Consider the following 20,708-nt stretch of genomic DNA (forward strand, 5'->3'; position numbering starts at 1 on the left):
GCTCTGTTGCCCAGGTTGGTCTTGAACTCCTGCTCAAACAGTCCTCCTGCCTCAACCTCCCAAAGTGCTGAGATTACAGATGTGAGCCACTACAACCAGCCAACACTGCTCTTTTTCATTCAGGTACAGAGGGATATCTCATGCTGAAACAGAATGTTCCCTTTTCCTCTTATTCTATCCCAGATAAAGAAAGAACTCCCAATCCTTGTAATACTTTTCTTTGGTTTTTGTTTTCCCAGAAAGCTATAGAAAAGGAATTGCAGAACATGTGAAAATACACATTTAACATAAAATGATTATTTACAGGGTCAAAGAACTAAAGAAAGGCATTAAGTGTTGCACTTCAGTTACCAGTCGAAATCGGACATCTGGAAACTCCTCTCCAAAACGAATTCAGAGCTCCCCTGGGGCTTTGTCAGGGGACAAATGTTCTCCCAAAAAAGTCAAGCTGGGATTTCAGCAGTCACTCACAGTGGCAGCCCCTGGTTCCACGAGAGGGAAGGTCCATCCTCTGACTAGCCACCCATCCAACATTCCTTTTGCTTCTGCACCTAAGGTCTCTGGTAAAAGGGGTGGCTCCAGAGGGAGTCCTTCACAAGAGTGGGTAATTCATGCTAGCCCTGTGAAAGGAACTGTGCGCTCTGGACATGTGGCCAAAAAAAAGCCAGAAGAGTCAGCACCATTGTGCTCTGAGAAAAATCGAATGGGCAACAAAACTGTCCTTGGGTGGGAAAGCAGGGCCTCGGGCCCAGGAGAAGGCCTAGTGCGTGGTAAGCTGTCCACCAAGTGCAAGAAAGTGCAGACAGTGCAGCCAGTACAGAAGCAGCTTGTGTCTCGAGTTGAGCTCTCCTTTGGCAATGCCCACCACAGGGCTGAGTACAGTCAAGACAGCCAGAGGGGCACGCCTGCTAGGCCTGCCTCTGAAGCTTGGACAAACATCCCACCACATCAGAAGGAGAGGGAGGAACATCTGCGTTTCTATCACCAGCAGTTCCAACAGCCACCTCTCCTCCAACAGAAGTTAAAATACCAACCACTAAAAAGGTCTTTACGCCAGTACAGGCCCCCAGAGGGTCAGCTCACGAATGAGACTCCGCCTCTGTTCCACTCTTACTCTGAAAACCATGATGGAGCCCAAGTAGAGGAACTTGATGACAGTGATTTCAGTGAAGATTCTTTTTCACACATCTCTAGTCAGAGGGCCACAAAGCAAAGGAACACCCTGGAGAATAGCGAAGACTCATTCTTCCTGCACCAGACGTGGGGACAGGGTCCTGAGAAGCAGGTGGCAGAAAGACAGCAGAGTCTGTTTTCTAGCCCCAGGACAGGTGACAAGAAAGATCTAACTAAAAGCTGGGTGGACTCCAGGGACCCCATAAACCACAGAAGAGCAGCACTCGATCACAGCTGCAGCCCAAGTAAGGGGCCCGTGGACTGGAGCAGAGAGAACTCTACTTCCTCAGGGCCTTCTCCCAGAGACAGCCTGGCAGAGAAGCCATACTGTTCACAGGTAGATTTCATATATAGACAGGAAAGAGGTGGAGGCTCTTCCTTTGATCTCAGAAAGGATGCCTCCCAAAGTGAGGTTTCTGGGGAGAATGAGGGCAACTTGCCATCCCCAGAGGAAGATGGTTTCACTATCTCATTGTCCCACGTTGCAGTTCCTGGATCCCCAGACCAAAGAGACACAGTCACCACACCTCTGAGAGAAGTCAGTGCAGACGGCCCAATCCAGGTGACCAGCACTGTGAAAAACGGTCATGCTGTCCCAGGAGAGGACCCTAGGGGGCAGTTAGGCACGCATGCTGAATATGCTTCTGGACTCATGTCTCCCCTCACCATGTCCCTCCTGGAGAACCCAGACAACGAAGGGTCTCCTCCCTCGGAGCAGCTGGTCCAGGATGGGGCTACGCACAGTCTAGTGGCAGAGAGCACAGGGGGCCCAGTTGTGAGCCACACAGTGCCATCTGGTGATCAAGAGGCAGCCTTGCCAGTGTCTTCAGCAACTGGGCACCTGTGGCTGTCCTCATCTCCCCCTGATAATAAGCCTGGTGGTGATCTTCCAGCTCTGTCCCCATCACCCATCCGTCAGCACCCAGCTGACAAGCTGCCCAGCAGGGAGGCAGACCTGGGAGAGGCCTGCCAGAGCAGAGAGACTGTACTTTTCTCCTACGAACACATGGGTAGTGAGCAGTATGATGCTGATGCAGAGGAGACGGGGCTGGATGGCTCCTGGGGTTTCCCAGGAAAGCCCTTCACCACCATACATATGGGGGTACCCCATTCTGGACCTACACTCACCCCACGAACAGGAAGTAGTGATGTGGCTGACCAGCTCTGGGCCCAGGAGAGAAAACATCCTACAAGGCTTGGTTGGCAGGAGTTTGGTTTGTCCACAGACCCCATCAAGTTGCCCTGCAACAGTGAAAATGTCACATGGCTCAAACCCAGGCCGATCTCAAGGTGCTTAGCAAGGCCAAGTTCTCCCTTGGTTCCCAGCTGCTCTCCCAAGACTGCAGGGACACTCCGTCAGCCCACCCTGGAGCAAGCGCAGTAAGTTGGACACTTTCCCTAAGACTTGAGCCCCTTTGGCACCCACCCTCCACTCCAGCTTACTGTTTTGTCATGGACAAAGAGAAGCCATGCAGGGGTACGCAGGTGAGCTAGTCTGCTTCTAGCTCCAACCCTCTGCTTTGGTCCCGGGCCCTCCACAGGAAGTAGAAATGATAGCAGACCAGGCAATAGGCTCCATCTTGTGCCAAGTATGCCAGTTGCAGTCACAGCCTTGAGAGCCTTTCTGCAGGGAAGCTGTGGGAAATGGGCAGCTCCTGTGGAAGAGCAGCAGCACCCAGCCCTGCCCCTCAGTACAGCTGGGGAGGCAGGAGACAACTTGGGAAGCCCCTGTCTCCCTCCCTGTATCTCATTGGTACTCCGTAATTCCTTACCTAATCCTGAGAAAGAGCAGGTGAGGGGGAGCTGGTTGGTAAGCTGGCCTTGGTCAAAACCTTGACCATTTTCGGCAGAGGCAGCTCTCAGCTTACAAATGAGATCACCTCCAGAAAGCTACCCAGGAGAGGCTGGGAGGCCAGGAAGATCACAGTGTTCTCTCTGGTGTTCCCAGGCAGGTGGTCATCCGAGCACACCAGGAACAGCTGGATGAAATGGCTGAGCTCGGCTTCAAGGAGGAGACGCTGATGAGCCAGCTGGCTTCTAATGTAAGTAGCCCTGGCTGGACACTCACAGGCTGTTGGGAATTAGCCTGCAGCTAATTTGATGGTCATCCTTGTTTGCTGTGGCTATGTGTGAGGAAAGGGTCTCCTGGCACACACTAACCATGACTGAGGCCTCACACCTCCTCTTGCCACGCCTTTGAGACATCTTGAATATAGGTACAGGTGGGAGATGGTGCAACACTCGCCTTTTCCAGGCTAAAATGTTTCCAGCCTCTATCCTCAGCTGCTCTGCCTTCCTAGCGGTTTGTCGGGGCCCCTCCCTGTGACTAACAGTGACCAGTCTGCTGCCTACCACACGTAGGTATTTCTACCAAATACCCTTCTGCCTTACAAAATACTCCTCTGCTTGGAAAGTGTCTCGAATGCAGAGCAGCAGGCCCCACCCTGTGCCATAGCAACTCTCCTACATGTTCTCCCGCTAGAAGAGTGGCCTGGGTTCTGAAACTTTCCTGCCAGAGGAGGGACTGAAAAAGCAGATCTGGCAGAGCGCCAGCAAGAGCAAAAGCTGTATTCGTCCCTTGTTTCCTTCTCAGGATTTTGAAGATTTTGTGACCCAGCTGGATGAAATCATGGTTCTGAAATCCAAGTGTATCCAGAGTCTGAGGAGCCAGCTGCAGCTCTATCTCACCTGCCACGGGCCCACCGCAGCCCCTGAAGGAACAGTGCCGTCTTAGAGCCAGACCCTGTGCTGAGATGGTGGGGGCCCTGCAGGAGTCTGTGCTGGGCTCTCAGGCTGGAGGAGCCTCTGCCAGGTCCTCCCTGCACACACCAGAACCCACACGCTGGTCCTGCCTATGCTAGCGTCACCCCAGCCCCACGTGGCTTCAGATAGGTCCCAGCTTCTCCCTCAGGGACAGGCCCCTGTCCCTCAGTTCCATGCACAGGAGTGCCTCCAAGGGTGGGCCAGGCCAAAGAACCTAATGCCTTTCCCTTGTGCCTAGAGAATATGATTAACTGACCCCTTGCCTGTGGGAATATATTTGGGTCTAATAACCCTGAAGTTTCTAAGTTTGGGGATCAGAGGATGGGGTGGTCAGTGGTAGCCTAGAGGTCAGAGGTCACAAGACAGAGAAGACAACATGCTGAGACCAGAGGCTTCACCAGCTGAATTCTGTGCCTAACTTAGAAGACTAAACACTGGCCCAAACTTAAACATTGGTGCTAGGGGGACAGGGTGGGGTGAGCTCTGCCCCATCAGCCCTTGGAGATTGATTTGGGGATTTAGAGGCGTTTTTGAAAATGTAAATAGCATAAACCTTGACTTGATGTGTCACTGACAGCAGCAGATGTGAGACAGGCCTTATATTTACAGCTCCCTTCCCTTCCTGCAATCCAGTGTTGAGGCAGAAGAGGGTGCCTGTGTCACACATCAATTTTTCTCCTGACTTTTGCTCGGGTGAAAGGCCTCTGTACAATGCCCGATACTCTCATGCTTCCATGGCAGCTCCTGGCTCCTATCTGGGACACCTCACTACCCAGCCCCCTCATGGAATAGTCCATCTCCTAGCCTGGCCTTCATCCAGTTCACCCTGCCCAGCCACCCTGCCTCTCAGGGGTCTGTGTTGGGAACCTTGGCAGTTGAACAGAGTGCTCTGTTCAACAGTCTGAGGCCTCTGAAACAGAATTCACACACAAACCTTCAGCCGAGTTCTGCCTGCTGTGTATCTTTTTAGCAGGAAGCAGCTCAGGACAGGGAAGACAAAGTAGCCTCCAGGTGCCAATTACTTTAAAGCCACTCTGGGTCAAATGGAGATTGATGAGTCACGGCCTTGGCCCGAACGCCCATTACTATGTGAGCCTTTATTTCCTTCAGATAAAGGATAACTTTTTACGGTTTTAAAAGGAGGGCTTAATTAAAAGGCCAAGAAGAGGGTTAAATGGCTCTCTTGAGACACTAGCAGCCTGGTCCAGTCACCCTTTGTCAGCCTGACAGTGCCTCATCTGACCGCCAGGGGGCATCCTTATTGGTGCTTCCCGGCCGCAGGGCACTGCGGCCCCTCCCTCACATGATCACTAAAAACCTTCAAAGACCCAGTCTAGCCAAAAGCTCAAGTGGGACAATGGCACAGTATTAAGGTCAAGGACAAAAACTTACTTTAGGAATGAACCCTATTCTATCATCATATACAACAGCACCACTGAGAGCTGGTGAAACAGTTTAAATCCCGTCCTCTGCTTGTGGCAAATGATGCATAAATGCCTGCTGCTCACAGTAAAAGAGCTTCTTCCTCTTTTACTGGGTGATCCCCCTTGAAGGCCCAGCCTATCCCAACTCCACAGTCAGGAAGGCCTACGTCCTTGGTCCACAGACGGAGCTGGGTCAGGTTTAAAAGACTCAGTCTAGGCTTGCCTTTGCAAACCAAAAACGAGGACAGGTCTGAAGTGGGAAGAAAGCTCCGAAATAGAAAACGGTTAGGTCCTATTCTATCCCCAGCAAATCTAAGCAAGAAATCTCTTTATACACCACATGGCCCCCCCACTCCCATAAAACAAACAAACAGCCTTGGTAATAAAGAAGTTATCACACCAAGACATACCTTTTAGATTTTTATTAGTAGTTCTCTCTGAAGAATCAAAATAGTTAGCAAATTATTTTAGATTCAAGACTGTATATCCCTTGTATTTAGATCTTTAATGATGTACAACATAATACAAAACAAACCAGAGAGACTGATTTCTATGACTAGGTGTTATTCATTGTGTCATCCTAAAGCAGTGGGCTGGAGGGGAAGCTGTTCAAGGAGAACAGAGGTGGAGTTAGTGCTGGCCAACTAAATCATGGCCTGTCTGCTTACCCATTCAGTGTGCTGGGAAGGGGCCAATGATTTCTTAAACTGTTTCCTAGAGCAGGGGCTCTAAAACCCTGGGTAGCAGAGGACTGTGGTCCAAACCAAGCCAAAAGAAACAGGCTGGGGTAGGGAAGCGTGGTGACTGCCTGGCAGAAAAGGCAAACTCTGGGCCCCATAGGGAAAAGTGCATTTTTTGCACCTCAGAGATATTGCAGAACCAGTGTTAACACTATGAGACTTTGTTAGGAGGGGAAAAAATAAAACCCTGGAAGAATCTTTCACTTGAACTCAACTTGACTGGAGTTCAGTCCACCAGTCTCAGGGGAAGGGGGAAGCACCTAGCTCCACAGCAGCACTGAGTCTGGCCCTCCCGCCCCATCTCCCCAGCCCCTCTCAGCAACTAGGCCAGGCTTCAGCTGAGGACATAAACACCCGAGAAAGACTAGGGTAGTCTCTCCGGAGGGCTGAGGTGGGAAGGACACTTCTCAAAATGCAAATGCGTTTAATACGGAAGGAGCCAGGACAGTTCTGGGGGCACTCACATGCCCAAATCTTCCCCACCTCCCCAGCTCAGGGCCTAGGCTCACAGAGACTGGCGAGCAGTCTCCACACCTGACCTTCTAACCCCCAAAAGAAAATCCGGAAGCTGCCCCTTCTCTTTCCCCACAGGTGGGCTCTGCAGGGCCTCCCAGGGATGGTGGTTCTGCGGCAGGGCCTAGGCAGGGCCTGGTCTCAGCTGGCTCCTGCCCGAGCCATGAGGTCTTCCAAAGCATTGTCCTGGTCATTGTTGTGTAATAGCAAAACTTCCTTAATGTCTTTCAGCTCAAAGCCCATCTCCTTAAATTTGCTCATTAACTGAAGAAACTCCATCATCTAAGGGAGAGAAGAGAACACAGATTAAAGAAAAGGGTGGGGTCACAGCACAGCTGAGTGAAGGAGTGTGTGTGTGGGACGGGGACTGGGGGAGAGCAGAATGTCTACATCCTTCCCCCAGAGCCCCGTGAGTCTCCATAAGGTCCCCTAGCAAGCAGAGGTGGGCTGTGGTGGAAGCCAAGGCAGACGGGTTTGGTGACGGCCATCAACCTTCAGGAGTCAGCCCAGTCCCAGCTCACTGTTGCTGAGCTCTGTCTGGGTCCCACCACCCACATCCATCTTCCCACCAAGGAAGGATACTGAACCCAGAAATGGCTGCTCTTCAAGGAGCAGTCTAGGCAAAAAGTCCAGCAATCTCCCTCCCTAATCATCTAAGAAGTTTGGCTTTTAGCCCAGGCCAATATTCCCTTCCCTTCACTGGGATTCTGAAGTTTTCAACCCAATGCTTCAACCACCAAGCCAAACGCAGGCCTCGGCCTGTCTGAATACTTGGGAGATTCTGCCCTTCAAATACTTCTACCTGTAGTCACTGGCAAAGCAAAAAGGTTGTGTGTGGACCAAGGGAGAAAACCAGGATGGACTACTTGGTCCCTCCTTTTCCAGAGGGTTCCCAGGAAGCATGAAGATTCCCACCTTTTCTTCTGAACACTGGTGCATTTCCAGAGCCTCTTCCACTAAAAGAGGGTCGAAGCCCTTCTCACAAAGCTGTCCATGTGCAAAGAGATAGTCGAGAATCTAAGAAAAGAAACAAGGGGTTTAGCACCTACTGCTGCTCTTGGCTGTGCTTTCCAAGAGACCTCAACAAACTAGTGTGTGAAGTCCGTTCCCCGCCCCACCCAGGCCGTCAGATACTGGATAGGATTTGATTTTGTGCCTTGACTGTGTCCAACACAACAGGACCCCGGTGACTCTTTAATGAACACAGGCACAGCCTTCTAAACAGGAGCAGGCATTTTCCAAAGGAATTGCAGCCACAGCTGACACGCCCACCAGAATGGTCAACTCCACAGCCTGGGCAGGCGGCTACTCTAAGAAAACAGCCCAAGTCAGAAAATGTCACCAAGGTCTAACACTCCAGTACCCTATTCAACACTCTGGGCATAGATGAAAGGATGAAAATTCCTGGAAAGAGACATTTGACCATACCCCAAGCCTAGCTCTGCCCCTTTTGGAGAGGCAGAGAAAGGAGGGGGTAGTTGGAGAACAGCTCCAATTCTCCCAAAGCTGTCTCTCAGCCTGGGTCCCGGAATAGCTTCCAAAAGAAGTACTGCTCCCAAGGCTGCTGGCTTTCCCCAAAACATGCCCCGTGTCCTCACAAACCCACAGGAAAGGAGGTTGGTGCTACAAGTCTGAGGGGCTCTAGGACAGGGGAGGACACTACTCCAGCTCCACAGGTCTGAGCCTGCCCTCCTGGCTGACCAACCACTCACCTGCTCAATATTCTCTCCTTTCTTCTTGATGGCTCTGAGGACACACTCGTACGAGTAGCCCATGTTGACCACCGTCTCCACACACTGCCGCTCGCTGGGGGACAGCATCTGCAGTTCAGAATAGGCCTGGGGACAGCTGGGCATGTTGGGCACTTGTGACACTGAGAAATTAGGAGGGGTGACCTAGTGGAAAAACAAGAAGATCAAGGCAAGAAGACCTGGGCCCCCAAAGAAGTCACTGAGGCAGCCTAGTCCAGGGGTTGGCATTTCTGACACTATTCAAGCCCCAAGAAAAGCGGTCAGGTTGTAAGAAATCGCCAGGTTGCTGGTCAGACACCCTGAAAAGGAACAAAGAGGGGTGGGGGAGTGCCAGCTGAGAGGGAAAAAGGTGGGAGGTCACCTGCAATTGTGGCTGTCCTGCTCTGCCCTAGTCCCACTTTGGTGATCGAGAAAGCGCCACAACACGACAGGCCCTTGCATGCCCAAATCTCCAGGGTTTGAGTTGAAGAAAGAAGCTGTGGCTGCCCCCGGGACTGATGTCCAAGCTGGCTGTGATTTCACTCCAGCATTATCCCTTTCCCAGGCTGAAGTATCAGTTCTGAGGGGTCATTTTTCACTTCAAATACTCCCACTTTGGAGCTAACTCTATTCCAAAGTCTCTACTCTTCAGCAGAGGCTGTGAGTGTGGTTCCCATGCATGGACAGCTTAGGAACCTGGACAGCTCAGGAACCCAGGGTTTTGAGGGTACTCCACACCTTTGCCCTACATCATGTACTGTGCTTCGTTTCCTGCCAAAGCTGCCATCCTACAGTGCCGGGACAGAAGGCACACTAGCCACACCAGGCTGGATCCCACAGACTGGAATCTGGACTCTGGGGACCTGCCCACCAGCTACAGGCAGCCTGCTCCCTGCCACTGGAACTTACTAACCCCAGTCGGATAGGCGTACAGAGTGCAGTGATTAACTCCCCCACCACTTCTGATCACAAATCAAGCCCAAGGCAGGAAGACAGCACACTCCCAGGCCAAAGGACCCATTGACCACAGGAACAAGGTCACAAGCCCTTTTACAGCTTGGCGCAGGTCCCAAGAACCAGGGAAGATGTTCAGACAAAAATTTTTTTATTTCCTTGTTTTATTGGTGGGGAGAGGGAGCATGGTTAGGTGGTAGGAAGCCCTCTGTCCTAGAAGCAAGTTCGAAATTATACAGATGTAACCAGATGCTCTCCTCAAAGTCTGCTGGGGAAAGCCAGGATGGCTATAGGCCTCAGAGCCCATTCTGTTGGTGCTTAACCATCTCACCCACAGCACACACTCAGCAGCCCAAGCACAGGGCTGTCATTATGGTACAAGAGTCACAATAAGGCACAGGGATTGGATCACACCAGTCTAGCCACTTGGGAGGTCTAAGACTGTGTCTCCCTCTTTAGAGACAGGCTTTAACCTGGGCTAAAGAAACCAACAGCCACAGAGCAATGCCAGCTCTCACATGACATTCCCCAGCCAGGAAGGAGTCAGGACTATTCTTCAACTGCCTGCCCTTCTCATAATGCCTCCTAAATGCCTGGTGGGATGCAGGTATACACCCAGAATACTGCACATTACAAATGTTAATAAAATCATATCTAGCCAGGTGCGGTGGCTCACACCTGTAATCCCAGCACTTTGGGAGGCCGAGGCAGGTGGATCATGAGGTCAGGAGTTTGAGACCAGCCTGGCCAACATAGTGAAACCCCATCTCTACTAAAAATACAAAAATTAGCCAGGTGTGGTGGCACATGCCTGTAGTCCCAGCTACTCAGGAGGCTGAGGTGGGAAAATCGCTTGAACCCGGGAGGTGGAGGTTGCAGTGAGTGGAGACCATGCCATTGCACTCCAGCCTGGGTGACAGAGTGAGACTCTGTCTGGAAAAAAAAAAAAAAATCGTATCTATTTTAAACATACATGCAGTACTCTCACATACCCTACTGGTGGAAATGTTATTTGGTATGCTTTAGGTAAACATGGCATAAATCCAGAAAACTGCTCAGATTCTTTGATCCAGTTACCTATTTCTAGGAAACTAGTCTAAAGAAATAATAATAATGCAAACCAATATTTATGTATAGGAATATATCCATCTCAACATCATTTGTAATAAATATTAGGGACAACCTACCAAATATCCAGCACAGGGTGTTAGGTTAGCAAATAATGAACATATGACTGTTAATTATTTAAAGCATCTGAATTAAGTGAAAAAACAGCGGGTGAGGTGTCTCACACCTGTAATCCCAGCACTTTGGGGGGCAAGGCAGGCAGACCACCTGAGGTCGGGAGTTCAAGACCAGCCTGACCAACACGGAGAAACCCCATCTCTACTAAAAATACAAAATGAGCCAAGTGTGGTGGTGCATTCCTGTAATCCCAACTACTTGGGAGGCTGAGGTAGGAGGATCACTTGAACCCAGAAGGCGGAGGTCTCAGTGGGCCAAGATTGCGCCACTGCACTCCAGCCTGGTTGACACAGCGAGACACCGTCTCTAACTAACTAACTAAATAAATAAATAAGAAAAAAAAGATATATTTATTAATTGTACGTGCTCTACAATATTTTTTAAAGATGCACGGGATATTAAATGACTGATTTTAAATGGATGATTTTAAAGTATCATCTATCCTAACAGATGATACTTTTCTTGAACAGGGACAAACAAAATAAGATGTCACCTTCATATAAATGTTTCATGAATCAAACAGGCAATAGGCTAATCCAGCAGACCCCAAACGGACAGACAAGGTTTGAAAGGATCCCTCATCAAAATTATAACAGTGTTTAGTTTCTCCAGTTACTCACCAAATTTATTTACTCCAGGGTACCATTTTCAAATATATATAAGGCTCTTAGGAGTAATCTAGATATGACTTTTTAAACACCATTAACTGCATTCATGGTAGCCATTTGTCATTATTTTTTCAATAAAAGAATAGTAAAATTTACTTCCTGCAGGGGCAAAGGTTGACTCTGGCATAAAAAGGGATTTTCATACTCGATGACTGAAGTGCTCCATATTTGTAACCAAGTAGAAACTAGACAAAAATGAGAATTATTATGAAATCTTTCCAAATTAAATATGAGTGTTTGAGGGAAAGTACGTTTGTGAAAGGAGACAAATATTAGTGCTCAAGCTTCTGAAGAGTCTCAGCATGCTCTCAGGCCTCAGAAGGTGGCAGTCCTTTCTGTACCTATGTGGCCCTCAAGCCTAACCTCAAGACAGCTTCTACCAAGTCTTTCCATAAACCTCCTTTTAACCCACTGCTAATGTGTGTGCACAACTCAGCGGACACACTGCCACCTGCGGTCCCACAGAGCTTTAGTCACACTGCTGGCAAAGTACTTATCACATTACATTAGTGTGAGCTTGCAGAGAGGTCAGTTACCATGTCATGCCCATTTCTAAATCCCCAGGGCCTGACTCTTGGCTTTACACTTACTGGTCTTCATCAACAGTTGTGGAATAAATTGAAGTCCATTAGAATTTTCAAAGGGAGAATTTCATTTAACACACTAAAATGTCTTTACCATCTCTTCTTCCCAAAAGCCCACTAAAATGATCATAAACAAACTAAGGCCAGGAGCAATGGCTCATGCCTATAATCCCAGCACTTTGGGAGGCTGAGGCAGAAGGACTGCTTAAGCTCAGAATTTCGAGACCAGCCTGGACAACATAGTTGAGACTCATCTCTACAAAACACAAAAAGTTAGCCAGGTGTGGTGGCACGTGCCTGTAGTCCCAGCTACCCAGAAGGCTGAGGCAGGAGGATCACTTGAGCCCAGGAGGTCAAGGCTGCAGTGAGCCGTGATTACAGAGCAAGACCCTGTCTCAAAAAAAATAATAAAAATTTAAAAATAAAGAATTAAAACTGTATTCATCTTTAAAGCAATAAAAGGAAAGGGGGTAGCAGTGGACAATATATTTCTTATTCTTTTTAAATAAAGAAACAAAGACAAGATCTCAGTATGCTGCCCAGGCTGATCTCGAAGTCCTGGGCTCAAGCAATCCTCCCACCTCGGCCTCCCAAAATGCTGGGATTACTGGTGTGATATATTTCAATGAAATTTTAGAATGTGGAAAGATAATGAAGGGATGGTAATTGCCAGCAATGAAGTTATAAACTAAGTAAGTAAGTAGGAAAGGGGGGAGTCAGTCTATCAGCCCATTAGGATCCCTAAGAGGGGCTCAGACTCTGGAAGCACCAGGTACTGTTGGGATAAGGCAAAGATACACACAGTCAGTGATCAGAGCAGTAAAGCCCTTGGTGAAACAGTCCCCATTCATCCCTACCCTGTGCAGGAGGCAGAAGGTATAGTCTCCAGAAAATGGGAACCAGAGATCAAAGAGGACTAAGCACCAGGCACAGTGTGGGGCAGAGTGAAGTGAAAGAACTTAAACAAGGGTTAAGTAAAAGCAACACACCAGCGTTCCCCAACATCAGTCCTCAGCCAGAATTCTCTGGAGAAACCCTCACCCAAGCCCTTCACATGTTTACATTTTGGGGACTTCCCCGGCAAAGCCAATTAACTTTCAACCTATAGTGAAGCTTAATGATCAGCAAGCACACCTCTGACACACAAACTTTGTGACTGTTATTTTTTTAGTGCCTCATACTTAAACGTGAATAGAAAGCCAAAGCCACCAGCATGAAAACACCAAACCAAAAGAGGGAATAGACAAAGCACTTGGAAATTTAAAATATGATAAAGTAAAAATTGTATTTAAAAGGTAGTAAGATTTAGGCTGGGCATGGTGGCTCATGCTTGTAATCCCAACACTTTGGGAGGCTGAGGCAGGAGGATCACTTGAGCCCAGGAGTTCAAGGCCAGCCCGGGCAAATAGTGAGACCCCCAACTCTACAAAAATCAGCTGGGCATAGTGGTGCACACCTGTAGTCTCAGACAGGAGGCTGAGGCAGTAAGCTGCACTCCAGCCTAGGGGACAAAAATCCCATCTCTTAAAAAATAATCACCTACTATCAAGTTCAGGGGGAAAAATAAATTAAACAAAATAAAAGGTTGTAAGATTTAGTAGTTTTTTTTTTGAAGTTGTAAGTTAAGGATATGTCCCAGAAAGTAAAACATAAACAAGATCTGCACTCTCATGTTTGTTGCAGCCCTGTTCACAATAGCCAAGATTTGGAAGCAACCTAAGTGTCCATCAAGAGATGAATGGATAGGCCAGGTGCAGTGGCTCACACCTGTAATCCCAGCACTTTGGGAGGCCGAGGCAGGTGCATCACCTGAGGTCAAGAGTTTGAGACCAGCCTGACCAATATGATGAAACCCCGTCTGTACTAAAAATAGAACAATCAGCCGGGCGTGGTGGCACATGCCTGTAATCCCAGCTACATGGGAGGCTGAGGCAGGAGAATCACTTGAACCCGGGAGGCGGAGGTTGCAGTGAGCCGAGATCGCACCATTGCACTCCAGCTTGAATAACAAGAGCAAAATCTGTCTCCAAAGAAAAAAAAAAAGTAAAGTGAAAGAACTTAAACAAGGATGGATTTAAAAAATGTGGTGCTCATACACAATGGAGTACCCATTCAGCCATGAAAAAGAATGAGATCCTGTCATTTGCAACAACATGGATGGAACTGGAGATCATTATGTTAAGTGAAATAAGCCAGGCATAGAAAGACAAACATCACATGTTCTCACTTATGTGTGTGATCTAAAAATCAAAGCAATTGAACCCATGGACATAGACACTAGAAGGATGGTTACCACAGGGGCTGAGAAGGGTAGTAGTCGGGGGCTGGTGGTTAATAGGTACAAAAAAAATAGAAAGAATGGCTGTGTGCGGTGACTCACGCCTGTAATCCCAGCATTTGGGAGGCCGAGGCGGGTGGATCACGAGGTCAGGAGTTCAAGACCAGCCTGGCCAAGATGGTGAAACCCCGTCTCTACTAAAAATACAAAAATTAGCTGCGCATGGTGGCAGGCGCCTGTAATCCCTGCTACTCTGGAGGCTGAGGCAGAAGAATCCCTTGAACCCAGGAGGCAGAGGTTGCAGTAAGCCAAAATCACGCCACTGCACTCCAGCCTGGGCGACAGAGCGAGACTCCGTTGAAGAAAAAAGCAAAGAAAAAAATAGAATAAGATCCACCATTTGATAAGACAACAGGGTGATTATAGTCAATATTTAATTGGCCAGCCACTGTGGCTCACACCTGTAATCCCAGCACTTTGGGAGGCTGAAGCGGGTGGATCACTTGAGCACAGGAGTTCCAGACCAGCCTGGCCAACATGGCGAAACCCTATCTCTGCTAAAAATACAAAAATGAGCCAAGCACGATAGCACATGCCTGTAATCCCAGCTACTTGGCAGGCTGTGAGAGGCAGGACAATCGCCCGACCCTGGGAGGTGGAGGTTGCAGTGAGCAGAGATCACCCCACTACATTCCAGCCTGGGTGACAGAATTAGAATCTGTCTCAAAAAAAAAAAAAAAAAAGAAACACCAGAACTCCAGCTCTGTTTATACCTGCAGGTGGAAGGCAGCAAATTCTCAAGCCAACAAGAAGCAGGCCTCTTCCCATCCTGAGATGAACAGGTCAGAAAGAAACTCCCATAATCAGGCTGGTCAAAGAATGACAAGTGTTCTAGTTTGAGAAAGATCTCTGCTGTTAGTTTATTGGCTTTGATCTCTAAATGGTTAATCTAACTTTAAATGAGAGGAAGGGAGTGTTGGCCAAGGATCCCTAATCTTTTCCAGGGAGATTTTAATTTCTCTAAAGCATCCAAAGTACAATGAAAAGGAAGAAGTACAGTGCTGACCAGAGCCCAACAACTGACCAAGAGGAATTAGAATGAAGCCCACTCCAAGAAGATAATAATGGTGTTCGGCACTCTATCAAGTTTACCCGGGCCAAGGTTTATGGAAGTTTACAAGCAGCTATGAGCTGACAATAGAAGCATTCACACAGACTATCATTGACCAAGAATGCTATTACTGGGACTTGTAAAGCAGGCCAAGATTTTGTATCTTTTTACCAGCTAATAGCAGGCTTGTTATGGTCTCTGACAGATATCCCACCAATATACTCAGGCTCCTTTTTGGCTCTAAATAGTCTCTTGATGTGCTTTTACATTAAAAAATCTGTAAGCTGGCCGGACACAGCGGCTCACCCGTGTAATCCCAGGAATTTGGGAGGTGGAGGCAGGTGGATCAACTAAGGTCAGGAGTTCGAGACCAGCCTCGGCAATGTGGTAAAACCCCGTCTCTACTAAAAATACAAAAATTAGCTGAGTGTGGTGGCATATGCCTATAGTCCCAGCTATTCGGGAAGCTGAGGCAGGAGAATTGCTTGAGAGGTGGAGGTTGGCAGTGAGCCGAGATGGTGCCACTGCACTCCAGCCTGGGCGACAGAGCAAGACTCTGTCTCAAAAAAAAGAAAGGAAAAGAAATCTGTAAGCTGGTGTAGCAAAAGGTTCTTGACTTCTATTGACTTCTATTCTAGAATGTAATAATGTGTTGTTCTGTACTGCCAGGCTTGGTGGCTCACGCCTGTAATCCCAGCACTTTGGAAGGCCAAGGCAGGCAGATAACTTGAAGTCAGGAGTTTGAGACCAGCATGGGCAACGTGTCAAAACCGCATCTCTACAAAAAACACAAAAATTAGGTGTGATGGCACGTGCCTGTTGTCCCAACAGGCTTGAGCCCGGGAGGTTGAGGCTACATTAAGGTACGATCACACCACTGCATTCCAGCCTGGGCAACAGAATGAGACCCTGTCTCGAAAAAAACCAACCAAACAACAAGAAAAAACATAATCCCTGTCATCAGGAAAATATGAGAGTCGGCGGGGGATTTAAAAGACTTACCGTGGGACCAGTATTTGGAGGTGATGATTCCTCTGTGCACACAGACAAAACAGAGAGGGAAGGCATCTGGGAGGATGTCAGGGCTGGCATCTCTGTGCCACTGTCCAAGTTCAAAGCTGAAAGCCCAAGAGTGTGATGCCCATTGAGCTCACTGGCACTGCTTTGGGTGGAAGGCTTTAGGGAATTCTGGAACGTGCCATTGCGGAGGCAGGATGTGCTATGGAAAGTGCTCGCCAGCTTGGCTGTCTTCTGATTGCTGTCATCAGAGTCAAGTTTGGGGAAAGACAGGGATTTGATATTGCTTACTGCAGGTATAGGGGGGAGGGGCACTTTGGAAGACAGTGACATCTTTTCACAGTTGCCCAACTGTGGTAAGGTTATAAAGCCATTGGGTTTATGAAGAGGCTTGAAATCTAGGGTTGCCCGTTCCAAGGATGCCAGGACCTCCTCATCCTGTAACACAGACCCAGAGCCTCCCCTGGGCAAGTTATTGTCCAATAACTGAGCCATAATGGGTCCAGTGGTTCCTACCAGAATATTTCTCAGCTCTTCCTTCTCATCAATAGTTTTTAACTCCAGATTATCAAATGGGTCTTCTTCACACTCAAAGTCAGCAAGATTGAAATCCGCCTTTATGTGAGGTGGGCTGAGAACTTTCTGTTTCGTGGCACTACTGCTGACCCGAGTTGGTGTGAGGATGCTGTTGTGCTGCAAGCTGGCGAGGATGGGGTTAATAGGAGGTGGCATTGTGGCTGTACTGTGAGTCTTGGAGAAGCTCATTTTGCTATCGCCCTCTGGGCCACTCTTAGAATTCACTTTAGCTTCTGCTTCTGCAATTTTGCACTCTGCTTCCCGCTCGGCTTCTTCGATTTTCTTAATCTCTTCAGCCCACTCAATGGTTTTCTTTTCCAAAGAGAAGTCATACTGCAAAGATATAGCAGAGGAAGGGGGTGTGAACCCAGGTGGCCATCTTTTACCCCACCACCCAATTCACTCCTTCCTCACTCCTGGTGCAAGAGGATAACCGGACAAGGCAGCATTTAAGGCGTGTGGGATGATCCCCACTTAAAAAGAGTAAGGCTTCCAATGTCCTTGTAAGAGTTAACCAAACTATGTTCCCACAAGCCTCTTGTGGGCAGCAACCTGGCTACAGACCCTCCTTGGATCTCTATTATCTAGCACAATGTCCTAAACAAATCCCATGCTAGGTAATGATAGCCCCAAACATGTAAGAAATACCTGTAAGGTGCCATGCATGATTCTAAACACTTTTTATGCATTAACTCTCTAGATTTTCTCAATAACCCTTTAAAGTAACTACTATTATTCCTACTTAACAGGATCTACAACCAAGCATAAAGCTGGTAGCTAAATGGAAGAGCCTGGATTTGAACCCAGGCAGTCTGACTACAGATTCTATGCTCTTAAACCACTATCTATTAGATTATGATGAACAGGTTGCAGTTAAAATGCAGAAAAACTTATAAGAAATCTAGGCATATTCAGATTAAGATTTTTACACAGCAAATTACACAAAGAGCCACTTCATGGTTCTTTAACAATATCTTAAGTATAGCTCAATTTACAAAAATTTATTTTGCACACTTAAGAGAAACAGACCTATTATATAAAGCAACATTCACATAGGACAGGAAAAAACAAAATCTTTGGCTTTCACCCCAAAGCACTAGAGCTAAACAGTATCTGTGTTAATGTCCAAGGTTAGAGACACACTAAAAGTAAAAAAGGGGGGAAAGAGAGGTCTAACATGCTAACACCAGAATTTTAGAGAAAAAACATAGGAAAAAGCCCCTGGTCATACTCAAGCCATTCAAATTCAAACAACAAAAGAGAAGCCTGGAAAGGCACATGACAAGAAGTTACTTTACATCCTGAGCCAGCTGCTGTGCCTCAGATAGACATATGGGGGGATCACTGGGCTTCCTTTCTACCACTAATGGAACAATGAGAAAAGAGCAGTGGCAATGACTCTGCTCTTCTAACTGTGGAGAAAACCCAATTTTGCAATTGGTTCCCCTAATAAAAATGGAGGCTATAACTAACTTCCCATTGCCCTATAAACATTGTTCTTTGAAGTATTATTTTTAAAAAATTGGAAATTTCTTTCCTTTTCTAGCAAACATTTATTGAACTTTTGTTTTTTAGTTACCAAAGTAATGTAGAATACTTGGAACACAGAAAAAGCAGGGTGCGGTGCAGGGAGGGAGGGGGCTGGGGATGGCAGAAATATTAAAGTAGAAAAGAATGTGGTTTTGGAGTATAATAATAAATAATGTCATCTTGTATTTATGGAGTTCCAGGAACCAGAGTAAGCATTATAAATGGATTATTTAACTCTTCTAACAACCTTAAAAGCTAATCATCCTCATCCTCCCTTTACAGATGAAGAAACTGAGGCTTGCAGAAGTTAAAAAATCTGTCCAAGATTATATAGCTATTACAGGTCAATTCTCCAGCACATGTATGAGTGACACCAGAGGATGTTCTAAACCATGACACTAAGGGCTACCTCACGTGAGCCACATTCAACAGAAGCTTTCTGGACCCTAGAAGCAAGGGCTGTGTATGTTTTACTGGCTCACTCTAAAGAAATTTTAGCTGAAAAGTTGAGTTTGTATTGTCATGCAAAGGCAAATATGACAGTTATAGGAACTTTCAAGCCATCTGTCTAGAGCTCTAGGTCTGACTGTTCTCTGGGTACGGAGGGGACCAGATACAACACTACAACCCCATGGAGACTCCAGGCAGTCAAAGTTTAAGGCTGCTTTGTAGGCCAGACAGGCTTGGCCTCCTTTGAGAGGCCAAGGTGGGCGGATCACTTGAGGTCAGGAGTTCGGGACCAGCCTGGTCAACATGGCAAAACCCTGTCTTCTACTAAAAATACAAAAATTAGCCAGGTGTGGTGGCACATGCCATAGTCCCAGCTACTCAGGAGGCTAAGGCAGGAGAATCTCTTGAACCTGGGAGGTGGAGGTTGCAGTGAGCCAAGATGGCGCCACTGCACTCCAGCCTGGGCAAAAGAGCAAGACTCCATCTCAAAAAAAGATTGCTTTGTGCATTAGAGAACAAAAATATTTCACATGGCCCACATTGGAATGGAGCTCTTAGCTTTGATCTCCTTTTGTTATCAGTGGGTGCTATGAGCACAGTGAGCACAATACCATGCTTTTATTGGTGCTTCAGACTGACCAAATGGGAAATTCCCAGCAAAGCCTAAATCGACAACAATTTGGGAATCAAAACAAGTTTTCTGAAGGCATCAGTAAAGCAGTGAATAATGAGAAACAAGACAGGTGTTTTTAAATCATATTGCTAATAGTATCATGTACAAAGGTAAGTAATGACTATTTGTTATTGCCAATAAAAAAATTCTTACACAAATAAAACATGGAAAAACGTTATAAAGTAGGTCTATCTCTCTTCTGGCCCAATAAAGTCTCCATACACAAAAGGAACATTAATTCAGTATTAAAGATACTTAAGATGCTTGACACCATTAGACATGAAAGAAATGCAAATAAAAACCACAATGAGAGACAACTTCTCACCCACAAGAATGTATATAATGAAAACGAGTTAATAAGAGTGGGCAAGGAAGTGAAGAAATTGGTACCCTCTTGTAGTGCTGCTGGGATTGTAAAATTGTGCAGCCACTTTGGAAAAATAGCAGTCCTTTAAAATGTTAAACATAGAGTTACTATGACCCAGCAATGCCATTCCTATACATTATACCCAAGAAAACTGAAAACATGTGTCCACACAAAAATCTGTTTACAGATGTTCAGAGCATCATTATTCATAATAGCCGAAAATTAGAAACTACCACAATGTCCCATCAACTGATGAACAGATAAACAAAGTGTGTTATATCCAAACAATGAAATATTATTCACCTATAAAAATAAATGAAGTACTAATACCTCATTCATACAACGTGGATAAACCTTGAAAACATTATGCTAAGTGAATAAGCCAGTCACCAAGGCTGCTACTGCAGAATTCCATTTATATGAAATGGCCAGAATAGGCAAACCCATAGAGACAGAAAGTAGATACTGGTTGCCAGAGGCTGCGAGGAGGCTGCCAGAGGCTGTGGGGAGTGACTTCTAGTGGACACTGGGTTTCCTTTTGGGGTGATGAAAATGTTCGGGAATTAGATAGTAATGATTATTACACAACTATGTGAATATATTAAAAATCACTGAACCGTATGTACACCAAAAGGTGAATTTTGGCCGGGCATGGTGGCTGACACCTGTAATCCCAGCACTTTGGGAGGCTGAGGTGGGCAGATCACTTGAGGCCAGGAGCTCAAGACCAGCCTGGGCAACATGATGAAACCCCGTCTCTACAAAAAATACAAAAATTAGCCAGGCATGGTGGTGCATGCCAATAGTCCCAGCTACTCAGGAGGCTGAGGAGGGAGGATCACCAAGCTCAGGGAGGTCGAGGCTGCAGTGAGCCATGACTGTGCCACTAGACTCCACCCTGAGTGACAGAGT

At 47.1% G+C, this 20,708-nt stretch overlaps 2 protein-coding genes across 7 annotated transcripts in view; one reads left to right on the plus strand and one right to left on the minus strand.

The window, feature by feature from the left end:
• Positions 1-5,907, plus strand: part of KIF24 (kinesin family member 24) — a 76,593-nt gene extending 70,686 nt beyond the window's left edge. The window contains exons 11-13 of the mRNA XM_003312047.7: positions 307-2,553; positions 3,122-3,215; positions 3,767-5,907. Of these exons, the coding sequence (XP_003312095.1) occupies positions 307-2,553; positions 3,122-3,215; positions 3,767-3,907 (2,482 nt within the window). The 3' untranslated portion in view covers positions 3,908-5,907. The remainder of the gene's footprint in view (positions 1-306; positions 2,554-3,121; positions 3,216-3,766) is intronic.
• The window catches only part of UBAP1 (ubiquitin associated protein 1), a 76,262-nt gene continuing 61,321 nt past the window's right edge, over positions 5,768-20,708 (minus strand). For all 6 annotated transcript variants that reach the window (XM_016960755.1, XM_024345614.1, XM_024345616.3 and 3 more), the window contains 4 exons: positions 16,186-17,109; positions 8,326-8,508; positions 7,529-7,630; positions 5,768-6,895 (listed from right to left, as the gene is read on the minus strand). In XM_016960755.1, coding sequence (XP_016816244.1) covers positions 6,755-6,895; positions 7,529-7,630; positions 8,326-8,508; positions 16,186-17,109 — 1,350 coding nt within the window. In that variant the 3' untranslated portion in view covers positions 5,768-6,754. The remainder of the gene's footprint in view (positions 6,896-7,528; positions 7,631-8,325; positions 8,509-16,185; positions 17,110-20,708) is intronic.

Source organism: Pan troglodytes, chromosome 11 (assembly GCF_028858775.2).
Source record: "Pan troglodytes isolate AG18354 chromosome 11, NHGRI_mPanTro3-v2.0_pri, whole genome shotgun sequence".
In the NCBI taxonomy this organism is placed as follows: Eukaryota; Metazoa; Chordata; class Mammalia; order Primates; family Hominidae; genus Pan; species Pan troglodytes.